This window comes from Rhinolophus ferrumequinum, chromosome 17 (assembly GCF_004115265.2).
Source record: "Rhinolophus ferrumequinum isolate MPI-CBG mRhiFer1 chromosome 17, mRhiFer1_v1.p, whole genome shotgun sequence".
Taxonomy (NCBI): domain Eukaryota; kingdom Metazoa; phylum Chordata; class Mammalia; order Chiroptera; family Rhinolophidae; genus Rhinolophus; species Rhinolophus ferrumequinum.
Genome location: NC_046300.1, coordinates 24,716,072 through 24,739,590, shown reverse-complemented (window position 1 = coordinate 24,739,590; position 23,519 = coordinate 24,716,072). Strand labels below are relative to the sequence as shown.

Sequence of the window (23,519 nt, the reverse complement as noted above, 5' to 3'; positions counted from 1 at the left end):
CAAACATTTGGGTTACAAAAGTAATTTATAAACCTGGATGAATTCCTCATATCGCTCCAGGAAACAAACCCAGGTCTCCTCAGCTTGCTCGTTGTAGCTCTGATCAATTAAAGTCACACTCCAGCTGTGAGTGTTTGAAGTATATGTATTAATAAGAATCTAAATAACGTGCTGCTTAATCTGAAAGGAAACGTCAGGGCTAATTTCTCAATCCACCCTTCTGAGTCTAAAAATATATTGGCTTTCGGAATCCCTTATTCAGCTCAAATTGCAATTTGTGCATTTTTATTTTGTGTTTTCCTTCACGTTGGGTGACGCTACTCTGTGGATCTACTCATTTCCTCTCTCTCCCTCTCCCTGTCTTCTCTCTTCCTTTGAGCGCACCAGAAAAATTCTCCATAGGAGCCTTTAATTTTTGATCCAAATAGAAAATCAACATAATATTGCTCTGGAAGTATTCCTTTAAAGGGAAAAAATAATCTGGGTTTTGTGGCAGCAAAACTCTGTTCTTTGATGAGAGATAAAGATAAGGTGGTCATATAAATGATATAGAGAAAAACGAGAGGACATTTTAGTGACACTCAAGTTGTACTAAACATGTTTATGAAAAATAAAACATTTTTAAAGGTCAAAGACATTTTTAACTCCCTAAAGGCAAAATTTCTCAGATATGTCTTTCAGATCATTTCCATTTTAGCTCTCTGCATATTACTGTAAGACCAAGGAACTTAGCAGTAGTAGCTCCTAGAAAAGTCTTTAAAGAAGAGACCTAAGGTATTGTGTAACTGAAATGCCAAACACAACAATGAGGCTTAGAAGACAACGCCCAAGAGAAATTGGAGCTTCGGAGCACTGCTATGTAGCTGTGATTTGCCAAATGTAAAGTGTTTGGTAATATTTTTCTGGTCCTAGCAGTGTTAATGAAAAGTGCCCAGATCATTCAGGTGGAGAAGATTTTAAAAAGTTATTATGTCACATGGCTGTCAAGCAGGTAGAATTGGGAGGAATCATTCAGTTATGTGTTTGACAGAGTTTGGAGGCACGTTCACAAATTTTGCCATCCCCACATACTCCCTTTATTTACTTTACTGAGATTATTTATTTAATCTGTTAAATTGATTCTAAACAGAGGAAATTTCATATTACTCACTAAATAAAAATCCATTTGACTCACTACAGAGGAAATTTCATATTATTCACTAAACAAAAATCCATTTGCCAGAAATGGATGATAACCATAAAAACGGATGCATGGTAAAAAAACTTTATTATATTTTAGCTAAAGGTTCTTGTTGAAACTGTCCCCAAAAGGAAGGTTAGCAAGTATTAGGGTGGTGTTAAAGACAGGCTTGCATCAAACTGAATCTCCCTTTGTGCCTTGTTTAGGAGCTATAACCAGAATAAATATTGTAAAAGAAAAAGCTTCCTCACTATATGAATGCATGTTATTTAAAACTTTCTTTGTACCACTAAAATCTCAGCTAAAAAGTTACATTGAATCCCACCTCCAGAAATATAATTCGCACTTATGTAGTTCAATTTCTTTATTTTAAAGGACACTGAAGCCCAGAGAAGCTAGGCGGTTCACTCAAGGTCACATAGGGAGTTCCTAGAACAGCTACAAGTTTTATTTCTACTGAAGGCCTGAGGGCCCCAGTTCCTTGCTGGCTGTTGACTGACTGGAGACTGCCCTCAGCTCCTAGAGGCCACCTGCAGCTGCCCATCACGTAAGCTTTCCCAGCCTGGCCGCATGTTTCACCAAGCACGCAAGGAGAGTCTCTGGAGCAAGTCTGCTAGCCATAGGGAACCTCACCTAACGTAATGTAATGTAATCACATGGGACTGGCATCAACTTTGCCACATTCTATTGAAGAAGCAAGTCACAGGTTCTGCATACACTCAACAGGAGGAGTTAGTATAAGGGTGTGAACCTCAGAAAGTGGAGAACATGGGGGTTAACTTCTCAAATTCTACTGAACACTGGCCTGGCTGCTGGGTGCACAAGACATCTCTCTGTCCTCAAAAAGGAAATAGTTCAGAAGGAGAGATGGACAAGTTAAGGAGAGAGCTGTAGTGCAGAATGACAATTGCTGAGGCACAGCTAAATTTAGGGTATTCTGAAAATGCTGCTGATGAGTTTTAAACCACCTTGTATTTAAAGACTACTTTGCTTAAAGAGTATTTTGCGTTTCTTATTTATTATGACATGATCTCTGAAGAAAAAAGGGTCAGCATTATTAACCCACTCTTCATCAAAGGGAATGAAAAGTCTTGATAATGAGCTATGGCTGCAAATTAAAGATGGCTGCAAATTCTTTGCCATTCCTCCCATCATAAGGTGGACTCTTAAATCTGGATTGGTGCTGGCTTGTTTGGAAAGACTGTGGCAGAAGTGATGCTATATGACTTAGGACGGGGCCTTAAGACATCTGTAACTTCTGCTTTGGTGTCCTTGGAACTCTCTGTTTTGGAATCCACCAGTCATGTAAGAATTCCAACTACCCTGCCAGAGGAGAGACTGCAATAAGATAGGCCTGGAGCTGTGTTTGATGTCTCAGCCCCAACCCCAGCCATCTTGGATGTGTTAAGCCACTAAGTTTTGCGTGGTGTGCTATATACAGCAATAACTAACTGAAAATTAAGTTGTAGCTAAGCTATGGACAAACTCTAGCTGTAGCTCATGGTTTCTTCACCCAGAACTTAACACAGAACGGCATGGTCACGCATTCCCATACTGTGTACACAACACCAGAATGCGGCAGGGTTGGGGAACTACTGTGAGACAGGCTGAGTAGTGTCCACTGAAGGTGGACCATTTAATAGAGTCTTGTAAATGGCTCCTTTGGTTCATTCCCACTATGCTGGGAGACTGCAAAAAGCATCAGATACCTGACACCCTCCTTTAGTTCCCAGTACATTGGCAAACCTACAATTGTTCTGTGGAGAGTGAGCTCTGATTCTAAAGCTCAAGAGGGGTTAAAAACTCAAGTGATTTGAATTACCACCAGACAAGCAAAAGCTCTTTTGATGCCCAGTAATGAGTCTGGACACACTTACCTGAAGACATCAGCAGGACAGCCTGAAGGAGAGCGACTTCAGTGTCATCCAGGTTGAAAGAAGACAGCGACATGCCCAGGTCAAAGATGGCGTCTGACACCACCCCAAGACCCCCGTTTTTCAGCTGGCCCCGCGTCACTGCCATTTCCCCATTCAGGGTTAAAGTCTCACTTTCTGGGTCATAGCGCACAGCAGCGCGAAGGGACATGATCTCCATGCAGCAGCCTTTGAGGAGGATGATCTGGTCTTCACATGGCAGCTGAAAAGAACCAGCCCACATCAGCAAAGAACAAGCAGACAAACGTCATTCAGGAACAGGCAGTATCTTAAGGCAGCAGGAACAACATCCTGTGAAGGACCATTCATCCTGCACTCTGAGCCTACACTCTGTGGCTTTTCCTTTCCTACTTGGTTGCAGACTTTGAACAACCATTTTTCATACTTAAGTTTGTCCTAATCTTCACCTGATTTAATTTCAGTAGTTTGCATTTCTTTTGTAACAGATAAAGATCTCCAGCTGGTACTACAGTCACATGTGAAACTGCAATAGCCCCTTATTCTGGGGTTTTGTATTGTAGCCCAACTGATAACTGCTTGAGAGCAGGGTTTAGGTTGAATCTGCCAACGCTTTTGTCTAATAGCTCCAGTAATCAACAGATAACTCTACTGTTTAGCTGGCAGCTGTGCTTCTCTTTGCTTTTTGAAGCAAGTGTGCTCCTTCAGTCTCTTAAAAGGCATAGAACTAGAGAGTTGCTTACAAATGCATATTACCTAAGAGGCCCGGATATATAAAAGCTTTGCCCAAGGTCACCCAGTGAGTTAGGGGCAGAGGTGAGACCAGTATTTAGACTTCTGGCTCCTAGAGTTTTGTTTTTCTTAGTACCTCACACAACAGAATAACTACACACACTGGCTCTTTCTGCCAATCTCATGTTAAGCTCATTTGGTTGCCCTATTAATTAGGATTTGTGATAATGTGATAACATTAATAACAAATTAAAAAAAAAACTTTGCTAAGCAAAATAAAAAAAAATCAGAGTTGTATGAATGGGGAGAATGTTTAATTAAATGTCATTAGCAAAACAGTTCGAGAGGCTATTAGTTACCGGGTGTTTCTGATGCATTGGGCACTGTGCCAAGATTTATGTGCATCACCTTATTTAATCTTCACAGCAATGCAGTGAGGTTAATGTTTTAATTCTGATTTCATTTACAGATGTGGAAACCCAGGCACTGACAGGTTGAGTAGAAGGCTGGGGGTGGAGGGCACATGAATATTTTGTGAGTGAGCCTAGGATTTGAAGCTAGATCTGTCAGAGTCCAAAGCCAAGAGAAGAAGAGAACACTATCATGCAGGGACTCTAGTCCTATTCCCCACACAAGAACGCAGGACATGGTGAGGCCAAAAAGGAACAGCAATGGAGCCATAGATAGGGGAGTCATACCACTATATTCTTGTTGGCGGCTGGGTTGGAGACACAGGAAGCAGGAGCCACACGATCCGTAATCTGCCGTCTACTTCTCTGCCAACCAACCCCACTTGCTAGCCACAATCCACCGTCTGCTTCTCTGCCAACCAACCAACTTGTCTAGCGTAGCCATGGCAGTTATATTAGTGACTAGTGGCTAACTGGTTACAGCTGATGGCCAACTAGTCACAGCTGATGGCCATCTACTACCCAAGCCAGTTCATTTTCATGTGAGGCTGAGAGCCTGGAAACTGCTCTTTGGGACTCTGTCCCCACAAACACACTCTTTGAAGAACTTTGAATGAAGCTAAATTTCCATAAACAATGAATATGTAAATTACACATAATTTCTATCTCTTCATTAAACATGTACAAATTCTTTTTGGGAAATACTCTTGGCAACACTTGACCAGTTCATTTTAGGTTATTGTATAAAACTGAAAGTAATACTACTTTATTACATTTAAAACACTGGGTATTTCCTATTTTTCACTCACTCTACCTAGCCATTTTACCATCTAATTTCAAATTGCTTAGCCTTTTCTACAGAATAACAGTCATCTTGTGTTTGGTTCTGGAATCCATACATGTGAATTCTCGTCTTCTACGCATTAAAAAAAATGATGTTGATTTGCTTTTATTAGGTACTAATTTGTATTCCTCAATGACATCCTTGGAGTCCTGGAAAGAGGAAACCTGAGGATGGACACATCCTCCACAGCTAAGCTGGAGAACTGGCTGCAGTGGGGGAGGCTGGCTTTGATGCCTAGGGCAGTGGTGACTTCAGCCCCATCAGGATCACCTGAGGACTTGTTAACCACCCATTACTGGCCCCACCCTTCGTGTTTTTGCTTTTCTCCAAGTTCCCAAGTAATACTCATGCTGCTGGTTCAGGGACACCACTCTTGAGAACCACTGGCATCGAACAGCAAACAGAAATTACTAATCAGAGCAAACCATTTATTAAAAAAAAATCTGTCATGAAGTACACAAACTTGGGCAGGCCCCATATTTGTCGCCACGTCTGATTCTAGATGAAATAGAAGTTTTCTTTTTTAACTTACTGTTGATTAGTTCAAACTTAAATAAAGCTTTAATAAGTATTTGTCAAGGATCACCAAAGGTTTAAAAACTAGGCCAGATTACTTTTCTTTTAAGAGGGGTTTGTAGAATGCTGGTGAGATTTGTTTCAGCCTATGGGTAAATAATCTGTTAGTCACTTGCCAAAATACTTTCACTGAGAGGATGTTCTACCAAAGCCATGACAAGCAGAGAGGCAGGGATCCTCCCATAGACTCTTCCTGTCTCCTTAGGAGCGTTATCACTCAGGTTGATTGGAAAAGATGACAGTGCCCTCTACTCTAGAAGTGGTTCTGATGTGTGTTTTTGGTAGCTCTGCCAGCCATGAGTTTAGATCTTTAAAAGCCCAGGGTGTCCTTGCTTGGTGGGGTAACATGGATCTTAGCAGAAAATTACTATGAGCACAATTTCAGCAGCAGATGCATCAAACTGCCTCTGGGAAGAAACCTCTGTCTCTCGAGACCACCTGGGATGTCCATCCCACTCCATAGGTACCTAAGGGGCTTACACAGTCATTTTCCCTCTTTGGGGTTCCAAAGATAGTGTGAAAGTCTAGATGTCCTGAGGAGGCCACAAACACCAGAAACATCCTCGTCTCTGCTGTACAAGTGAACGTTCTTCTTTTTGGTAATTTGGAGACTACAACATATCAGGATTGAAAGCGAGATGGAATCAGAACTTTGAAGCAGGCTTAAGCTTCTGAGGGAAACTTGAAACGTACCATGTTGATCCCTCACCTTTGTCACAGACATAAGTGCACCGTGTGTTTGTTACTGATGGTGGAGATGGCTTCCGTTCTTTCTGTCTTTAACTGAAACACCTCTGCAGCGGTTGGTTTACAAGAGCTTTGCATTTTCTAAGAAATATTTTTGATGGGTATTCGAAGGGCAGCCTAGCTCAAGTTGTAGGGGTAGCAAGTTTCTCTTCAGACACCAAGGACTGGGTGATGAGAGACACAGCCCAGAGAGAGAGGACCAAGAAAGGTCCGGGAAAACAAACTCAACCCAATGAAAACAGCGAAAGAAGACGCCCAGAGGGAGGGCAAACAAGCACAAACATATATTGAAAGCCTTAAAAGGTGTATGTGCCTTCGTCCTTAAATTCCACTGTTAGGTTTGCCCCGAGGAAACAGTACTGTGAGCAGGGCCTTGGCACCCGAATGCTCATGGCAGAATATTTACTCGTATAGTAGTGAAAAATTGGAAATGAACTGAAGATCCAGTAAAAGAACATAACCTAAATTATGGTACGTCTATTCTTTGGAATGCTATGTGGTCATTAAAAATTATTTTGTGAAAGAATACTTAAATAACATATTTTACAGTTGGGTGTAAAAAGTTAGGCACAACAGGGGGCTGGTAACATTCTGTTTATCTTGGAGCTGATTGTATGGGTGTGTTAAGTCTGTGAACATTCACTGAGTTGCACCCTTATGATATATGCTCCTTACTCTTTAATAAAAAGTTTAAGAAAGTGGCTTCCTAAGTAAAAAGTATAGCATAAACTACATTAATATATTTCATATTTCATATATATGTATGTTTTTCTATGTGAGTTTGTATATATACACAAATTGATTTGAATAAAAGACTCAAATAGGCTCCCAGTGGCAGCACTCTATCTCTTGGTGATATTACCATGAATCATTACCTTTATTATGCTGCATAAATCACCAATGAATATGTATGATTTTTGTAATATCCTCTACAACTTTAATAAATGTTAATAAGAGAAAGGATGGTGTGGAACGCTGCACACCAAATACAGACACAAGTCAGATTCCTTCTCTAGGACTCCCGAGCTCCTCTGGGGGTGGAATATGAGTGGTTCCCACTGCGGGCTGCTAGCGGGCACATCAGGTACCCTGGCCCCTATCACAGTGCAGCTGGGGGGTAAGAGGGAGACACACTCTCTCCCAGCTGGGTCTGAGGGTCAGATACCTGTGTCCTGAAGCCCACTGCTCTGTCCTTTCGGGTATGGCTTTTGTGGAGGCTCAGAGACAGGCAACGAGAAGTGTCCTCCCCATCAATGTCTGAGGTCTCTCAGACTCCAGGTGGGCTCTCATTATTGCAAACTCAAAGACACAAATAAGCTGCAAGCCAAGGTAGGACAGGATCATTCCCGTGAGAAAACTCAGCTTCTTTCTGGGTGAGACTAGATTCACTTATCACTTCGGTGGCTTAGGTAAAAGGCTTACAGTAGTATGTGGTTCTCTCTCTATCTGGTATCTTTCTAGGTCCCCTTGGAGATGTGAAGAGCAATATATTGGCACCTGATGGGGTTTTTCAAAGGGAACAAGTCTCTAGAAAGCAGAATCAATCCCATTTAAATAAAAAAAGGAAGGTAGAGGCCAGATGGTAATGTAATGGATAAAATAGCAGTATTAACAGCTAAAATTTATGCAATACTTATGACCCAAGACCTATCCAAGTACTTATTATGACAGTTAAACCTCCCAACAGCTCTGCAAGGTAGACTCTCTTATGATTCCCATTTTAAAGATGAGATAACCAACGTTGGAAGACATTTAACAACTTATCTAGGATTCTTGCCCATACAACAGACTGCAGAGCCCATGTTCTCAGCTACCACATGGTAGGACTGTTAAAATTAGGGAGGAAGTGTCCCAAAGGGAAAGGCTATGACCTCTGGGGGGTGAGCACTTCCGGGCAGCCTGAAGATGGGACAAGACAAGGTGAACTGATCAGAAAAGAGGGAAGATTTAAGGAGATATTAAGATCCTTGCTCTGTGAAGGTCATTTAACTTATTCTTGAAGATTAAGAAAGAACCATCTGGCTGGGATATGTAGTTGAAAGAATATAGACTTAGACTCAAACCCGGGCCCCATGTTTGGATAAGTTAATCACACTGACCTCAATGTCCTACATCTGTAAAATGGGGTTCATTAAAGCTACTCTGCAAATCTGTTATAAGTATGTGCTTTAGTCTGGGCAAACTTGAGCATGGTAACCAGAACATCGCGGGTGCTGATTAATGTAAGGATTGCTGTCATATTTCCCTGTGCCTGGAGTCAGATGGATGGATAGGACCTTTATCGACCTCATGTGGACAAGCTAATGAATGATAACTGAACAGAGGAGGTGGGGAAACGAAAATGAAACAACGTGCATTTTCCTTTTGTACTGACATTGCTTTCATAGGAGTAAGTTGCTACTTGTTAATATTAAATTATATATAATACTCAGTATTCCTGGAAAGTGATGGAACCATAATGACAAATAATGCAGAAAGAAAAATAATTTCCTCACCTCACAAAACATAGGTAACTTTTTGGCAAAATCCACCACTCTGGTAATTGCTGGTGTGATGATTTTTGTAAAATGGCTGAAGGCTTCCAAGTCAACCTTTCCACCTTCTGGGGCATTTACTATTGGTGCTTGTCCAATATCTTCTGGCTAAGGAAAAGAAACAAAAAAGATTTAAATGAAACAGGTTAAGGGATCTTTACTTATTCTATTTCTCACGTGGCAAAGTCTCTTCTGAACTGCCAACCTGTACAGTTTCCAGTTTTTCACATAGTTTATTAACAAACTATACAGTTTTCACATTGTTCTCTGAGCAAAGATATGTGTCTTGGGTGGCTTGCTGTAAGAGGCTCCCAGTGATAACAGTCACAGGATTGTGACAGAAGGATGGAAGGAAGGGAGGGAGGGAGGGAGGGAGGAAGAGAGGGAGAGAGGGATTGATGGAAGGAAGCAAGGAAGGAAGGAAGGAAGGAAGGAAGGAAGGAAGGAAGGAAGAAAGAAAGAAAGAAAGAAAGAAAGAAAGAAAGAAAGAAAGAAAGAAAGAAAGAAAGAAAGAAAGAAAGAAAAGAAGGAGAGAGAGAGGGAGGGAGGGAGGGAGGGAGAAACAAGAGAAATTTGGAGTTTGCTTCTGAATGCACAAAGGGCATACACTTACGCCAGGTGACATAAAATCTAGGGCACTTTCAGAGCATTGCACATTCTTTTTTTTTTTTAAACAACTATTTTTTTTTTCTTGAAAGGCAAAGTAACTTTATTTTTTTTTTATTGGGGAATAATGTGTTTCTCCAGGGCCCATCAGCTCTAAGTCATTGTCCTTCAATCTAGTTGTGGAGGGCGCAGCTCAGCTCCAAGTCCAGTAGCTGTTTTCAATCTTAGTTGCAGGGGGCGCAGCCCACCATCCCATGTGGGAATTGAACCGGCAACCTTGTTGTTGAGCGCTCACACTCTAACCGAGTCATCGGCCACCCTTCTAGAAGCTCAGCTGCAGCTCGTTGTCTTCAATCTACCATATTTCGCCGAAAATAAGACCGGGTCTTATATTAATTTTTGCTCCAAAAGACGCATTAGGGCATATTTTCAGGAGATGTCTTATTTTTTCAAGTACAACAATATACATTTATTCAAATACAGTCATGTCATCTTCTTCTGGAACATCGTCATAATGTACTAGATGCGTCCATCTGATTGACGATCTTAATTGGGGCTTATTTTCAGGGAAACATGGTAGTTGTGGAGGGCGCAGCTCCCGGGCCCATGTGGGAATCAAACCGGCAACCCTGTTGTTCAGAGCTCGCGCTCTAACCAACCGAGCCATCCGGCTGCCCCTGGAGCATTGCACATTCTAATGCCTATGTTTGTGTGTGAGGTGGGCACAGTGCGGGCAGTGAGAGAGAGTGTGGTGGGGTAGCCCCAGCAAATAGTACTCTGTGGATTCTGACCCAGCAGCAGGGGCTTGATGTCCTGTCTGCCCTACAGACTCCAGTTGGAGGCAGTCTCCGCTGGCTGAGGGAGACCATCTCTAGGCTGCCTACAGGAACTGAGCTGGGCAAACTTAGCAAACCTTTGGGCAGAGTGGGAGTTTTACTAGTATTCAATAGCACTTCTCCGCCATTCACTAGCCCAAGAACAATCCATGGCCTTGCTGTTTGAGGGTGGTGGAACAGCCCAGGTGTCACCTGGGGACTCATTAGTAATGCAGACTCTCAGCCACTCCCCTCTACCATCTCACGGTGCAGAATCAGCGTTTTAGCAAGCCCCCAGGTGGCTGTGCTAACATCAGGCTCCCAATGGCCACTGAAGCTGTCTAGCTCCTTAGCTGGGCATTAGTGACGACCATGGTGTGGCCTCTCATATATCTCCTGTTGTCACCAGTGCTTCCTGATAGGAACAGGACTCTCCATTGCCATTTCCTGTCACTGTGGTAACAGTAACCGCCATTTATCTGTGGCCTACCAGCTAGCCAGCCGCTTAGGCTCTCACACAATCCCTGATTGGCAGATGAGAGCAAACAAGGGTTCAGGGAGGTTAAGACCAATCCTCTGAGGCCACGACTGGCATCTCAGCAGCTCAGACTCCACACAGCAATCTGCCAGGAGTCTCATTTCTGCCCACTCGGAGGCTCTGACACCTTACACACTTTCCCACTAGGGGACATAAATTCTGCTCCTCTTCTTATGGCCCCTGTCAGCCTCTCCCACTGTCTTCCAGGAAGTTGTGACTCTGATCAAAGAGATGAGAGACAAAGACCCTGCCTGATGGTGGAAACCTTTGCCTAGAGCCACAGTGAACAGACAAGAGCAAGCATCCAGGGGTGGGAGGTTAGGGGGTGGGGGTGGGCAGAGATAAGCAGGAGGACCTGGGGCTGGGAGCGAGTTGAGCAAGGCTGGATCCCTCACTTGCAGGGAGGTGAGGGCACTGCCAGTGACAAAACTGCTGCCTTGGTGCTCAACTTCACTGTGTGTCAGAATCACCGGCTTGCTGGGCCCACCCCCAGAGTTTTATCAGTAAGTCAGGGGCGGCGCCTGGGCATCTGCATCTCTAACAGGTTCCCAGGACACGCTGATGTGGCTGGCCTGGGACCACACTTAGAGATCTGCTGGGTTAGCAGTAACCACATTCAGCTCAGCGGAAACCAGTTACCGTATTTCTTCCCTATTACTGCTCACATCTCATTTTTAGCAGGAAGCAAAGCAAAGAATGATGCTTTTCTTGTTGCCAGGACATGAGGGTCAACAGGAGCAGGCCATACCCTCCCAGGGTGGTAGGAGTCACGATTACAGGGGAAGATGGTTAAATATATTACATAACAAACTCTGGCAGCATTGACCTTTTTTGATTATCCAGCAGGTTCTTCTGTTTATTTTATTTTACTTTTTAATTGTTTGTTTTGGGGGCAGTGAGTAGACCAGAAAGAAGTCTGGTTTCTGTCATGTTTTCATAACCAGTGGCAATCTTCTGGGGTAACTGTTGGCATAGCCAGCTCATGGAAGGCTTCTGTTCTGTTGGCTTTCTGGATGCAGATGGAATTGATGGAAAAATCACGTGTACAGCTTCCTTCTCTTTCTTTTTCACACAGACTGAATTACGGGAAAAGGTACATCACTTCCTCCTTTGGGCATTGCTGCTTCTTGAATCCTTCAGACCTCCCTGGTGGTCTTTCTAATTACTCTCACCCTGAAAATGAGGCTCATCTCACCTGCCTTGTCTACTTTACAACTCTGTTATGATGATAAACTGATAAAAGGAACATGGACACACATTAAAAAAGGTAGGGAGTTACACACACACACACACACACACACACACACACACACACACACTCTTGGCCTGTTTGAACCCAAACATCTTCCTACTGAACACTGACAGGTCTAATCTCATTGTATTTACGTGGTATCGTGTCCTTTGAAACGTCAGTGGGTCAATACTGATGCTAATTTCCATTCAATCTGTGGGTTTGTGCTGTATTTGAATCACCACCTGTGACACCCCTAAAGATGTGAAAAAAGGAAACACAACCAGTGACTAAAGGTCCCAGAGCCTCAGGACACTACTACGGGCTCTCCCTTTTCCTGGGGCCATCAGGCACAGGATGGTGAGGGTGGTGGTAGAAATGATGGATAGATATAGTAACCGCTTACGTGGTTGTTAATGATGTGACAAGTGCTTATATCTATTGCTTTTACATCATGTAGTAAAGGCATAAAGGCTCCTGAGCCTTAGTGAGACGAAGAATCATGCCGAAAGTCACATAATTAAAACACATCAGAGGCAAACACTGAACTCAGGCTATCTGATTCCAATCTCCATGTGCGTAACCACTCAACTACCCAGCCTTCCTCTGAGGTAGTTATAACAATTTTGGGTGACAGAAGCCTTCCTGACTTGATTGCACTTGTCTTACGACCTGTCTACACAGTGCACACATGGCCAAATCACTCCTCCTGTATCATCCTATGCTTCTTTTCTGAGGTACCCAATGTAACCCAATGAAAACGTGTAAAATCAGACAGTTGCTCTGCCAGGTCAAACCGCCAGTCTCTATTTCTGACTTGAGTCCTGGTCTTAGAGTAAAAAATGATGAAGAAGCTCCTTTTGAGGAATAAGTTACTTACCCATTCCAGATAAATGAACACTTCTAGTTTTTATGATAAGATATCATTTTAATCCCTTATGATATATTACTATATTATTATTAACATAACAGGCCTCCTCAAATTCTGTTTCAGAGCAAGATGGGCCATCATCACATAAAAATAAATAAAATAATCTGCATAGCAGTGCTGTAAGCAAAAAAACAAAGGGTATCAGCTACTCAAGAGACACACATCCTAATGTGTAGAAGCCTATTCAGGACACAGATACCATTTAGCAAAGCTGTCTTCAATGAAGGATTCCTAAGTCCTTGCAGGAAAATTCACCACTCAGGAGAGTGCAATTTTCATCATGAACATAAATACTCAATTGAGGTCATCCTTTTGCAAGGAGTATTTGTAAATATGTAACCTGGCTGAGACACAGGGCTTAACTGTACTATCTCTGAGTATGGGCTACCAGGTGGAACTGTATATTCTATTTAATAAATATCTATTAAGTTCTGTTCTGGTTATCTATTGCTGTGTAACAAACCACCCCCAAATTTAATGGCTTAAAAACAATACATTTTTACTTTCTCTCAGAGTTCTGGGGATGGATGGGCTCAGCTGGGTGGTTCTCACTTAGGGTCCCTCCTACATCTGTCATCAAATGGCAGCAAAGGCTGGTGTCACCTGAAGGCTTCTTCACTCACATTTCTGGTGCCTGGGCTGGTTGAGAATCTCTCCATGTGGTCTCTCCACATAGATAGCTTGCACTTCTTCACAGCATGGTGGTCTTAGGGTAGTTGAGTTGGACCTTTTCTTTTTTTTACATGGCAGTTAGCTGTTCTCAGGGAGACCAGGAGGCTTCCCCCTTCAAGATAACCAAGTAGAAACTGCAAGCCTTCTTATGACTCAGGCTTAGAAGTCACTCTTCCCAAATCCATTGTTTAAAGGAATCATAGACCAGCCCATTTCAAGGGGGGAGAGGAAGAGACTTTTCCTCTCCATGGGACACAAAGGGCTGTGTATACAGGGAGGAAAGAATCTAATAGCAGCCATCTTGCAGAAAAGCTACCACAAATTTCAACCACACATGTGATAGACACTGGTGAAAAAGCTGAATGGAACATGGTCCTTCCGCTGAGGAGATGTGAGGTGATCCCCGGCACAGAAGGGGAATGGCTGACAGAAATGAAGTTCACTGTAGTGACAAATGGGACAGTGGAGGCATTCTGATCTCCCCCAACACCCCTCTAAGAAAAAGACTGCCTGAAGAAGTGGTCGTTTGTATTAGGATCAAGAGGGGCTATTTCTTGAACAGATCAAGGATCAACAAAATATACATTTCATGTCAGCTTCACAGGGGGAATGGGAGATTGGTGGGTAAAACAGCTGCTCTGTAAATGTTACCTTCCTGAAGAAAACTCTATTGTGCCTTGAGAGTCTCATGGTCCTGACCAAAAAAAAAAAAAAAAAAAAAAAAACTAACGGCAAATCATTCTGTGCCACACCATCTTTGGTTCTTTCTATAGATGATCAGACTGATGAAAACTGTTAGGTCTTGGAGTTAAAAGTTACTGCTTTTAATTACTCGAAATTGTGCTATATGCTCCAAAGAGACCACCCTATTTAAAGGGAAGTCTCTTTCCAGTTCCGATTCACAATTTTCCTCATTGCATTGACCACTGCCTGCATCTGTCTTGTTTGTTTAACCCTTACTGTTTGTCTTCTTCCACTGGAATATGGCTGAGCTTTTCCACTACCTGGCACGTAGTAGCTGCTCAATAATAAATGTTTCCTAAATGAAAGAACAAATCTTTAAGTCTGGAAAGAAGCACTGTAGTGACCACTGAATTGGTTTAGTTATACTAGTACCCATTCTCTTTTTGGGGGTAAAGAAAATAGAGATGTAGGATTTCCTAGGAGAAGTACAGGATGTGCCCCAAACCTTCCACCTTACTTGGGATTCAGCTTGGTCACTACTCTGAATGGCAGTGCCAGGCCTGGAAGTGGTTTCCTCAATGTCCATTTAAGGCTGACACATTCAGGGAAAGGACCGATTTAGGCTTGGGGTGAGGCAGGACTCTATCTTGCTATGCCCAAAATATACTGTGTTAGAATTGATCTATCTATCTATCTATCTATCTATCTATCTATCTATCTATCTATCTATCTATCCATCCATCCATCCATCCATCCATCCATCCATCCATCCATCCATCCATCCAGAATTAATGTTTTCTGGCTGATATACCAGGGTGGGCCTAAGGGTGCAGATCAAGGCACTAAGAGGTAGCCCCTCCAAAGACCTGTCTTTCGAAGGCCCTCTGGGTTTGCACAGGTGGCCAAATTGCATGATGTAGTGGTTTAGAGTATGGATCCTGGAACTGGGCTGCATCCATCACCACCACTTACTAGCTGCAGGAGCTTAGGTAAGTTTCCTTAACTTTTCTGCCTCAGTTCCTTCCTCTGTGAAATGGAGATATTAACCACATCTACCTACAGGGTTGGGATAGGAAGTTAATGTATGAAAAACACTTCAAATAGTACCTGGCATTTGGTGAGGGCCATGCTGTCTGTTTGCTAACACTGCTGTTGGTGCACGCCATCTAGACTGTGTTAGAACCCACTCATTACAACAATGAAAGTGTTTGAAGGCAGGTGGATTACAGGTAAGCTTTTTCCTTCTAAAAATTTCCTTTAAGGTTGTACTGTTTTCATGAAAAATCCCTCTTCCATTATAATGGTGATGGTGAGGTACAACAACAATCATACCACTAAATCTTGTTCCAACAGGAAGGTACCCGGGAGATACAAACAAACCCACAGATCTGATGCCGGGGCTCTGTGAGAGCTCATAAAAGGTTCTTGTCATAAACCAAGAGCAGGGTCAGTATCTGTGATGGTCCAATCCAGCTGGTGGTGGGATGGGTAGTCCATCTAGTGAGCTGGGCAGAGGGCCTGGACTTGGAACCCAAGACCTGAGTTGGCTTTTGGGTTTTGCTCAGCCACTTTCTAGTAGTTTGATCTTGGGTGAGCCACTTAAGGCCTTGGGCTTGGTTTGCATATTTCTAAAATGGGGAGAGTAATCCCAGATACCTCAAAGCATTGTAAGGTCCAAAGGACCTTCCCAAGTACATGGGAAGGACTTTCACAATGGTTACTTTTTACAAAAACATCAAACATTGATATTCCAAGGGTCTTGAAAGTCCTGTTTTCTTGACACAGCCCCTGCCCCCATCCCTACTACCTGTTCCCATTGTCTTCCTAGACTTGAGGTCATTTATTTTAAGCTAAACATTTTGAATTCTATGGACATAAAAATGCATTTGAGATATGGGACACTTCATTCTAGGGGTTATTCTAAAGGGAATATTTTGGAGCGAATTTAGCAGACTAAGTATGTATATATCTGAGGGAAGAAATGGGTATAAAAAGGGGAAGCTGGCTGGCAGGCGAAGAATTTTACTAATAGACGCAGGGCTGGCCTTACTAACAGCAAAAGCAAACAGGTCACGTGTCCTTAGAAACTGCAATGGAATGCAGTGACCTGTAAATAGTAGATGGTAGGAGTGACCTTTGTTCTCAGACAGCCTTGGATTCAGATCCTGGCTCTGCAAGTCATCTCACTCCTCAGAGCTGCAGTTTCCCTATCAATAAAATGGGGTGGTAACCCCAGCATCCAAGGGTGTGAGGACTAAATGAACTGAGTAGAAAGCACCGGCATGCAGCAATATTCAGCTGTGCTGGAGAGCCTCACCAGGAATTTCCGTTTCTGCTTCCAGTGGCTGCCTTGGGCATTGGTGGCCACGTGGGCTTCGGTGACAGTTTTGATGAGCTCCCACTCCTCATCGGTGGGCTCTGGCTTGTGCCCGATGGATTTCTGCAGCTCTTCCCGCCGTCTCTTCTCCCGGTTCTCCTCAATCAGCTTCCGCTTTGCTAGCCGCTTGCTGTCATCCAGTACCACTGGGAGAGGGAGAGAGTGAGACAAAGCACACAGAGACTCCCTAGACACATGGCAGACTGCACGTCCCGGGGCCTCAGGGGCGGGGACCACTGACGCATAGATGGCTGGCTGGGGCCTACAAGGTGGGGTCACGCTGGGGTACTTTCTACTCTTGGTGGCAAGCACCCCTGACTAGCCGTGGTCCAACATGAGCCCGAGGGCCAAACTCCCAATGTCTAGCCAGCTTTTCAAAACAAAGGCCTGGGGGTGGGTGGGCATCCCAATTCCATAGAAGGTGGCCATAAATAAGAATGAACCCACGGGTTCACAGAAAAGTCATGTTTAGCCAAAGATGTGAATTCACTCTTAGGGTTTTCTGTAACTTCCTTCCTGCTCCAAAATAGCTCCTACGGTAGAATGGAGAACTTTTTTACTAAGAAAAATCAGTTAGGGAGGTTCAAGAAAAGTTCTGAAGCAACAAATAGGAGACTGATGATCCTTTCCTCAGAGGAAAAAGGACTCTAAACTCTTCATTAGTTCCCTTAAGGAATATTGGAATGTGGCTGGGCCTATCTTGGGTTTCACAGGTATTCATTTTGCATGACTCTCTGCCTGGTAAACCCTTACTGGTGGTTAAGGAGCCCAGGCTTTGTAATCTAGAAAGACCTGGGTTTGAATCCTGACCCTACCACATTCTAGCTGTGTGACCTCTGGCAAATTACTTAGGCTCTCTGAGCTTACATTTCTTCCTACATAAAATGGGATAAATAATATCCACTTCCATTCAATGAGATAATGCACTACAAGTGCTCAGTAAAGGTAGCCATGATTTTTATCATTTATGCAAAAAGGAAATAAGAAGCACAGGTAACAAGAAACCTATACTTCTGTGGTAATTGCCAAAACAAAACCATTTCACCAGACTCTTAGTAATTATCAGTGGAATGGAAAGACTGAGGTTTTACACTACTGAGTCACAGTATTTTAGAACTGGAAGGGATCTTAGATATTATCTAGTCCAACTCCTTCTTTTCACAGAGGAGGAAGGTGATCCAGAGAGATCATGACTTGCCTAAGGTCACACAGCAAGTTCATAGCAGAGCCCAGGCAAGACCCAGGACTCCTGACTCCAGTTCTATAACATCATTGTCCTAGGGCCATTTCTTGATGAAGGTTTGACCTGGTAGGAAAGAAGAAAAGCAAACATAGCAGGAGGCAGAGTACCAAAGGCGCTCAGCTAGTCCATAGAGTAAGGAAACCCCAGTTCATCTCTATTTGACTGAGTCACCAAAGTCAGGTGAGCATCGACAAATGTGGGAAATATGAACGAGCCTTGTTCGGTCATTTTAGTTCACTCTTTAAAGGGAGAAGAGAAAGGCAGCTATACTCATAGGCCTATTTCCCAAACTCTGCCAGGGATGGTGGCATCTGACATACATTATCTAATTTAATCCTGAAAACAACCTGCAAAGTAGATGATAATTTCACAGAAGGGAAACCAGACGTTAAATCGGACGGTCACACAGCTAGTAAGGAGGTCTGAACTCCAACAGTCTTTCTGATTATAATGCCCGAGCTCTTATAATACCTCACAGGCAAGTCAAGGGCACTCACAATTAATTTCCACCCAGTCTAGAGTAACACTAAGTTTTTAACCTCAAAAATATTCATATCTTTAACTTCTCAATAAAATAATGAAATGGATACTGAATAATAACAGTTCATAATAGTGGGACATCTATATATTTGGTTCTAGATCATTTTTACATATCCCTATTGGGCATATTGTTGGCAAGGGCTAAAAAGCCTTTAAAAGGTAAAGACAGAAAACACACTTAGTCAGAGGTGGGATTAACCCAGGATTTCCAGCCTAACGCCTTAACACAACCCTCCTCCTTTTTTAAAGACTTCCCATTCTGTCTGTTTAAATGGGCAAACCAGGACATTCCACAGATATTTTTGTTCTAGCTGAGAGAACCCTGTTTGTCACATAAATGTAAGCCATGATTATTTCATTTTTCATGAGGAAAAACCTCAATGCATTCTTTTTTCTCTTTCCTTTATTCTTTTTTTTTTTTTTTTTTACTAAAAGTTGGGATCCGTCATTGATGTGCAAAATGTGTATGCCAGTAGAAATCATTAACCCTGATGCCTGGTAAAAGGGAGGCCACACATTCAGAATGACACGATTCTTACTTTATTATTAGATTAACTGACGTGACTGGTGTAAATCCCTTGCACAGTGTGGGGAGAAGAGACCCCAACAGTGGCTAATTTCACCACCATATGCTGTGGCACTTTGAAAACTGGGTAGGACGACTTCAGCTTGGAATGTTTTTTACGGCTAAAAATATAACAAACAACCAACTGCAGGATGACTCATGCAATAGCACTCAACTTCACATTCTTCAGAAATTTCTGAACATGATGTTTTCTGCCAGTGCCCCGTCTCCAAAAATAGCCACAAAATAAATTCCTGTCTCTGCTTCTGAAATAATATTAGGACTTACTTGTCCAGGAGGCTCAGGCCATGTGAATGTTGTGTGTAAAATTACACCTTATCAACATGGATGGACAAGACCTCTCATTTGGACTCCCTGTGGCAATCAGAGTATTGCTAACAGCCTTGCAAATGTGATAAGGCTAATTTAACCTCACTCATCACCTGGATACCTTGAGCTTTGGGAGTTGATAAGGGAGAGGTAGGATAGAAACCACCGAGCTATGGCTGTAGGAATGCTAGGTGTCTTCCCTTTGTCCACCTGGGTTCCTGATTGCTTTTCTGCCTGCTTGCTCTCCTTGAACCAAATCTTTCCCCAACCAACACCCCTTGAATATAAAGCAAAGGAGATTACTTACAATCTGTTGCCATGCCAACATAGATGCATTTTTTAAAGCGACATTCCTGGCACTGATTTCGTGTAACTTTGTCTATGACACATTTTCCTTCATATTTACAGGAATAGGATGGATGGAGATTTTTCTGAATGGTTCTTCTAAAGAAACCCTACATGAAAAAAGAAAGACCCAAGACAACAGTTTCATATTTTCTAGAAATAAATGAATCCAGAATTTTGTGTCCACATAGCTGTGATGGAATTGTTTTGGACCTGAACCTGTGTATGGACCTGTAATTCTACTTAATCAAACATAGGACAACTAGCCCAAAGTGAATGTAAAGAATTCTAAATCAGAGCTGAAGGAGATGTCACAGGACTACAGACTCAACGATTTTTTGGCACTTTTTTATTTTTAAGGAAAAGAGGCTAATGGGGAAAATCTAGTGTTTGTTTATATTTTTTCTAAACATTGAGTAATATAAATAAATTACATTATTTCATTTCATAAAGTGCCTTAATTGTGTGGCTACATTACTCTATGAAGAGGTTCGCTATACTTTAAACTGGAGAATAAAAGAGCTAGATACTTGCAATACTTTATTAATCTATAATTTAATCATTTAGTAATTAAATGGATGTAACAGTTTAGAGATTTCATTTGATTCTTGTTTGTGACTCTTGAGATCGCCTAGACCAGTTCAGATATCCCTTGAAATAATCGTACTTCAGGTTCTTTCTCTACCAAATTTTTTCCCACAGCTCATTGCATTGGGGTTTTACCTCTCATAGCACTGTTTTTCTCCAGTAGTCAGAGATATTACCCCTAAAGTTCCATGTGTTTCTTCCTTTCTTAAGACACGGGAGAGTGCCACTGTAAAGTTTTCTGAGGATACCATCGGCTTGTAGAACCTTCTCAAGGGTGTGTTACACTAGAACCTTTCTGGACATGATGTTTAAGTCTTGGCAATTACACTTCCTTCTGTACGGTAGGTATTAATAATGGTAGACGGCACTTACTGTGAGTGGTACATTGCAGAGTGCTGTAGGCACATTCCATATCGTTCTATCTCTTCTACAACCCTATGAAGTAGGTACTCTTAACATCTCCATTGTAGGGATTAAAAAACTAAGCCTCAGCCAGGTTAAATCACTTGCCCCAAATCACATGGTAGGTACATGTTGGAACTTGCCTGGAACCCAAATCTTATTTGCATAACTGCTTATATGATATAAATTGAATCCAATTTTACTGTATTATTTAAATATTGCAGATGAGCAAATTATAAATAGTCCCCTCCCACTCCTCAAAAAGAAAAATAAATAAACCCCTTTGTTTTAGGAGAATAGCAAGGCAAAACAAATTTGAAGGATACTATGTACTAAAGTTTAAAGGGGACCTCTAACTTTGTTTTGTACGTGGGGGACTGAAATGCCAGTTGACCTAGATTAAGCTGAAATTTTAATTATCCCGTTTTAGTTTCCTTGGCTTTGATTATGTACATATACCACTTGCATATTCCTTACTCAGACATAAGAGCTCTTCCTTATAATGAAAAAGTCAAAGGTAGGATTTTATATTGGTCACAGAGGAATAAAATGGAAAAAATAACAGCAATAACTGAAACTAATGGACTTGATTTGGGGGCATGTGTACAAAACTCTTATTATCATTTCTGTTGTTCAAGTTTTCACAGTAAAACTGTCATATTGTATTTGGGTTTTGCATCCTTAAACACTTGAGTCCACTAGTTTGAATGATGTTGATATACTGTTATAAGATTCACTAAATCACACACGGGGCAGCTGTTTGACAGGTTGACAGTGTTTCCCTGGGTATTCAAGGTATGCAAATCCTGCCAAAGCATGAATGCCAGGGCATGTCACAGAGTGTAAAATAAGCTTCCCTGTGAATCTCCTTCCTTTACCTCTGTTACTCTGTCCAATCCACCCTTCAAGGGTTACGTCTGCCTGCAGGGCAAAAGAAACCTGGAGATTCCAGGCAAGAAGGGTATGTCATTGACAGGGAAGTGAGGGGTTGGGTAGCCTACCTCCTTCTGGAGGAGGCAAAACTTCCCCAGAGGTGGAAACCCCAAAGCTCAGGGCACCCAGTGAGAATGTTGACTGCTGCTATGAGGATGGGACAGTTGTTTATCTGAACCTGGGGAGACCCTTTTCTCACCCACACTCTGACATTGACTCATGTACTAGCAGGTGGGGAGCACACTGAAGAGTCAGCCAACACTGAGGAAAGAATGAGGTGTGATATACCAGCCACAGGGGTAACATTCATTTCTCCCAAAAGGCTACTCTGTGAATTTTTAAATGGAATGAATGAAATAATTTATACTTGGCTTATTTTGCAAAAAGTATTGAGGTAGCAAGCTCTGCTGTTCATTTTGCCATCTTTTCTGTGGCATAGCACTGATGATGTTTCTTGGGCACTTCGTGGACCAAGGCCCTTTTAAGATGCTGGTCTTCCTTAAGCTATAATAAAAGTGTATTTTGACAAGGTGATGAGGGACCACCTTATTTGAGTAAATGTAAAGATGCTAGGTCCCTTAATTTTAAAAAGTGACAAAATTCAGTTCTGGAAGTGAATTTGGATAGAAAATATTTAACACAGTCGATTTATAAAAAACCTTTTTTGAGGTGATGTGACAAAAGGGATGTCCCAGGGACTGATTAAGGACATATATTCATGTATTCCATTAATGATTTATTGGTGAATAGAAGTTTTGTTTTATAAATCAATATCGGAAATGTTTCCCTGCATTTTGAGAAGAACTGGATCCCTTTCTTAGTGGTCTGAGATGAGGCACTAATCAGTGTCATAAGGAGCTAAGTGTCACCCTCCTACTTCGACATTTGGGCAAGTGTTCAAAAACCTTTCAGTCTTTCTTAAAAAAAAAAAAGATTTGTTGTGGAGCACTATCAACATTCTTTCTACAAAGGATGCACAAAAACTGACCTATCACAACAGACAAAACACCTCTAAAAGATTTCTACTGTCTTCGGGGTAAAATGGGCAAAGAAGATTCTCCCTACATACATTGCAAGTATGGGGTAGAAATATTTTTAAATTACAGGTTTGAATAAATAATACGTGAAGCATAACCTTTTTCATCTTTGGCCACACTTAAAAACTGTGTTTCATTTGAAAAAGCCTTTTGTCTTTTTCCAAGATACTTTGTCCTCAATTAAACAATCTGCATAACCACACTAAGAAGGCTTCTTCCTGATTTTACGATTGAGGCAATCCTAGAAACAGGGTTCTGATCTGAGATGAAGATACAGAGGCTGAGGAATCTAGTTTTATGCTACATGAGTTCTTCTTTTAAGTAAACCTCAATGGAAACAGTCCCCAACATCCTACGATTTGGGGAAAAGAGGCTATGGATTTCTTGATCACCAATGAAGACATGGGTTAATATGCTTGATTCCCCTTTTGTTTAAGTCAATTGCTAGTAAGCATTAAGTCCTCTCTGCAGGGCACGTTCAGTCTTTAGAGAAATTTTGGGAGTTGAGTATTGAATGGAATATACATTATAGTTTTTCCCAGAATTCAAAATTTATCAGTAGAAATTGATTTGAAAGAATCTTAATGCTGCATAACCAGGTTGGTAAAGCCTTATAAATTGGGGTTAATTTAGAAAAAGGGCCCACTTTGAATTACTGAGCTTTTGGAATGAGAGACTGCATCTAAAGCAATGCAGTTTTATTACTTTCAAATCAAGCCAATAAAACTATGCTCTAAAGAGAGAGTCTGCAAGTCCCCCAATTAATA

The 23,519-nt window shown here is 42.0% G+C and overlaps 1 protein-coding gene across 21 annotated transcripts in view; it reads right to left on the bottom strand.

The window, feature by feature from the left end:
- The window catches only part of THRB (thyroid hormone receptor beta), a 335,981-nt gene that overhangs the window by 1,971 nt on the left and 310,491 nt on the right, over positions 1-23,519 (bottom strand). For all 21 annotated transcript variants that reach the window (XM_033132157.1, XM_033132173.1, XM_033132156.1 and 18 more), the window contains 4 exons: positions 19,755-19,902; positions 16,710-16,915; positions 8,877-9,023; positions 3,058-3,316 (listed from right to left, as the gene is read on the bottom strand). In XM_033132157.1, the coding sequence (XP_032988048.1) occupies positions 3,058-3,316; positions 8,877-9,023; positions 16,710-16,915; positions 19,755-19,902 (760 nt within the window). The remainder of the gene's footprint in view (positions 1-3,057; positions 3,317-8,876; positions 9,024-16,709; positions 16,916-19,754; positions 19,903-23,519) is intronic.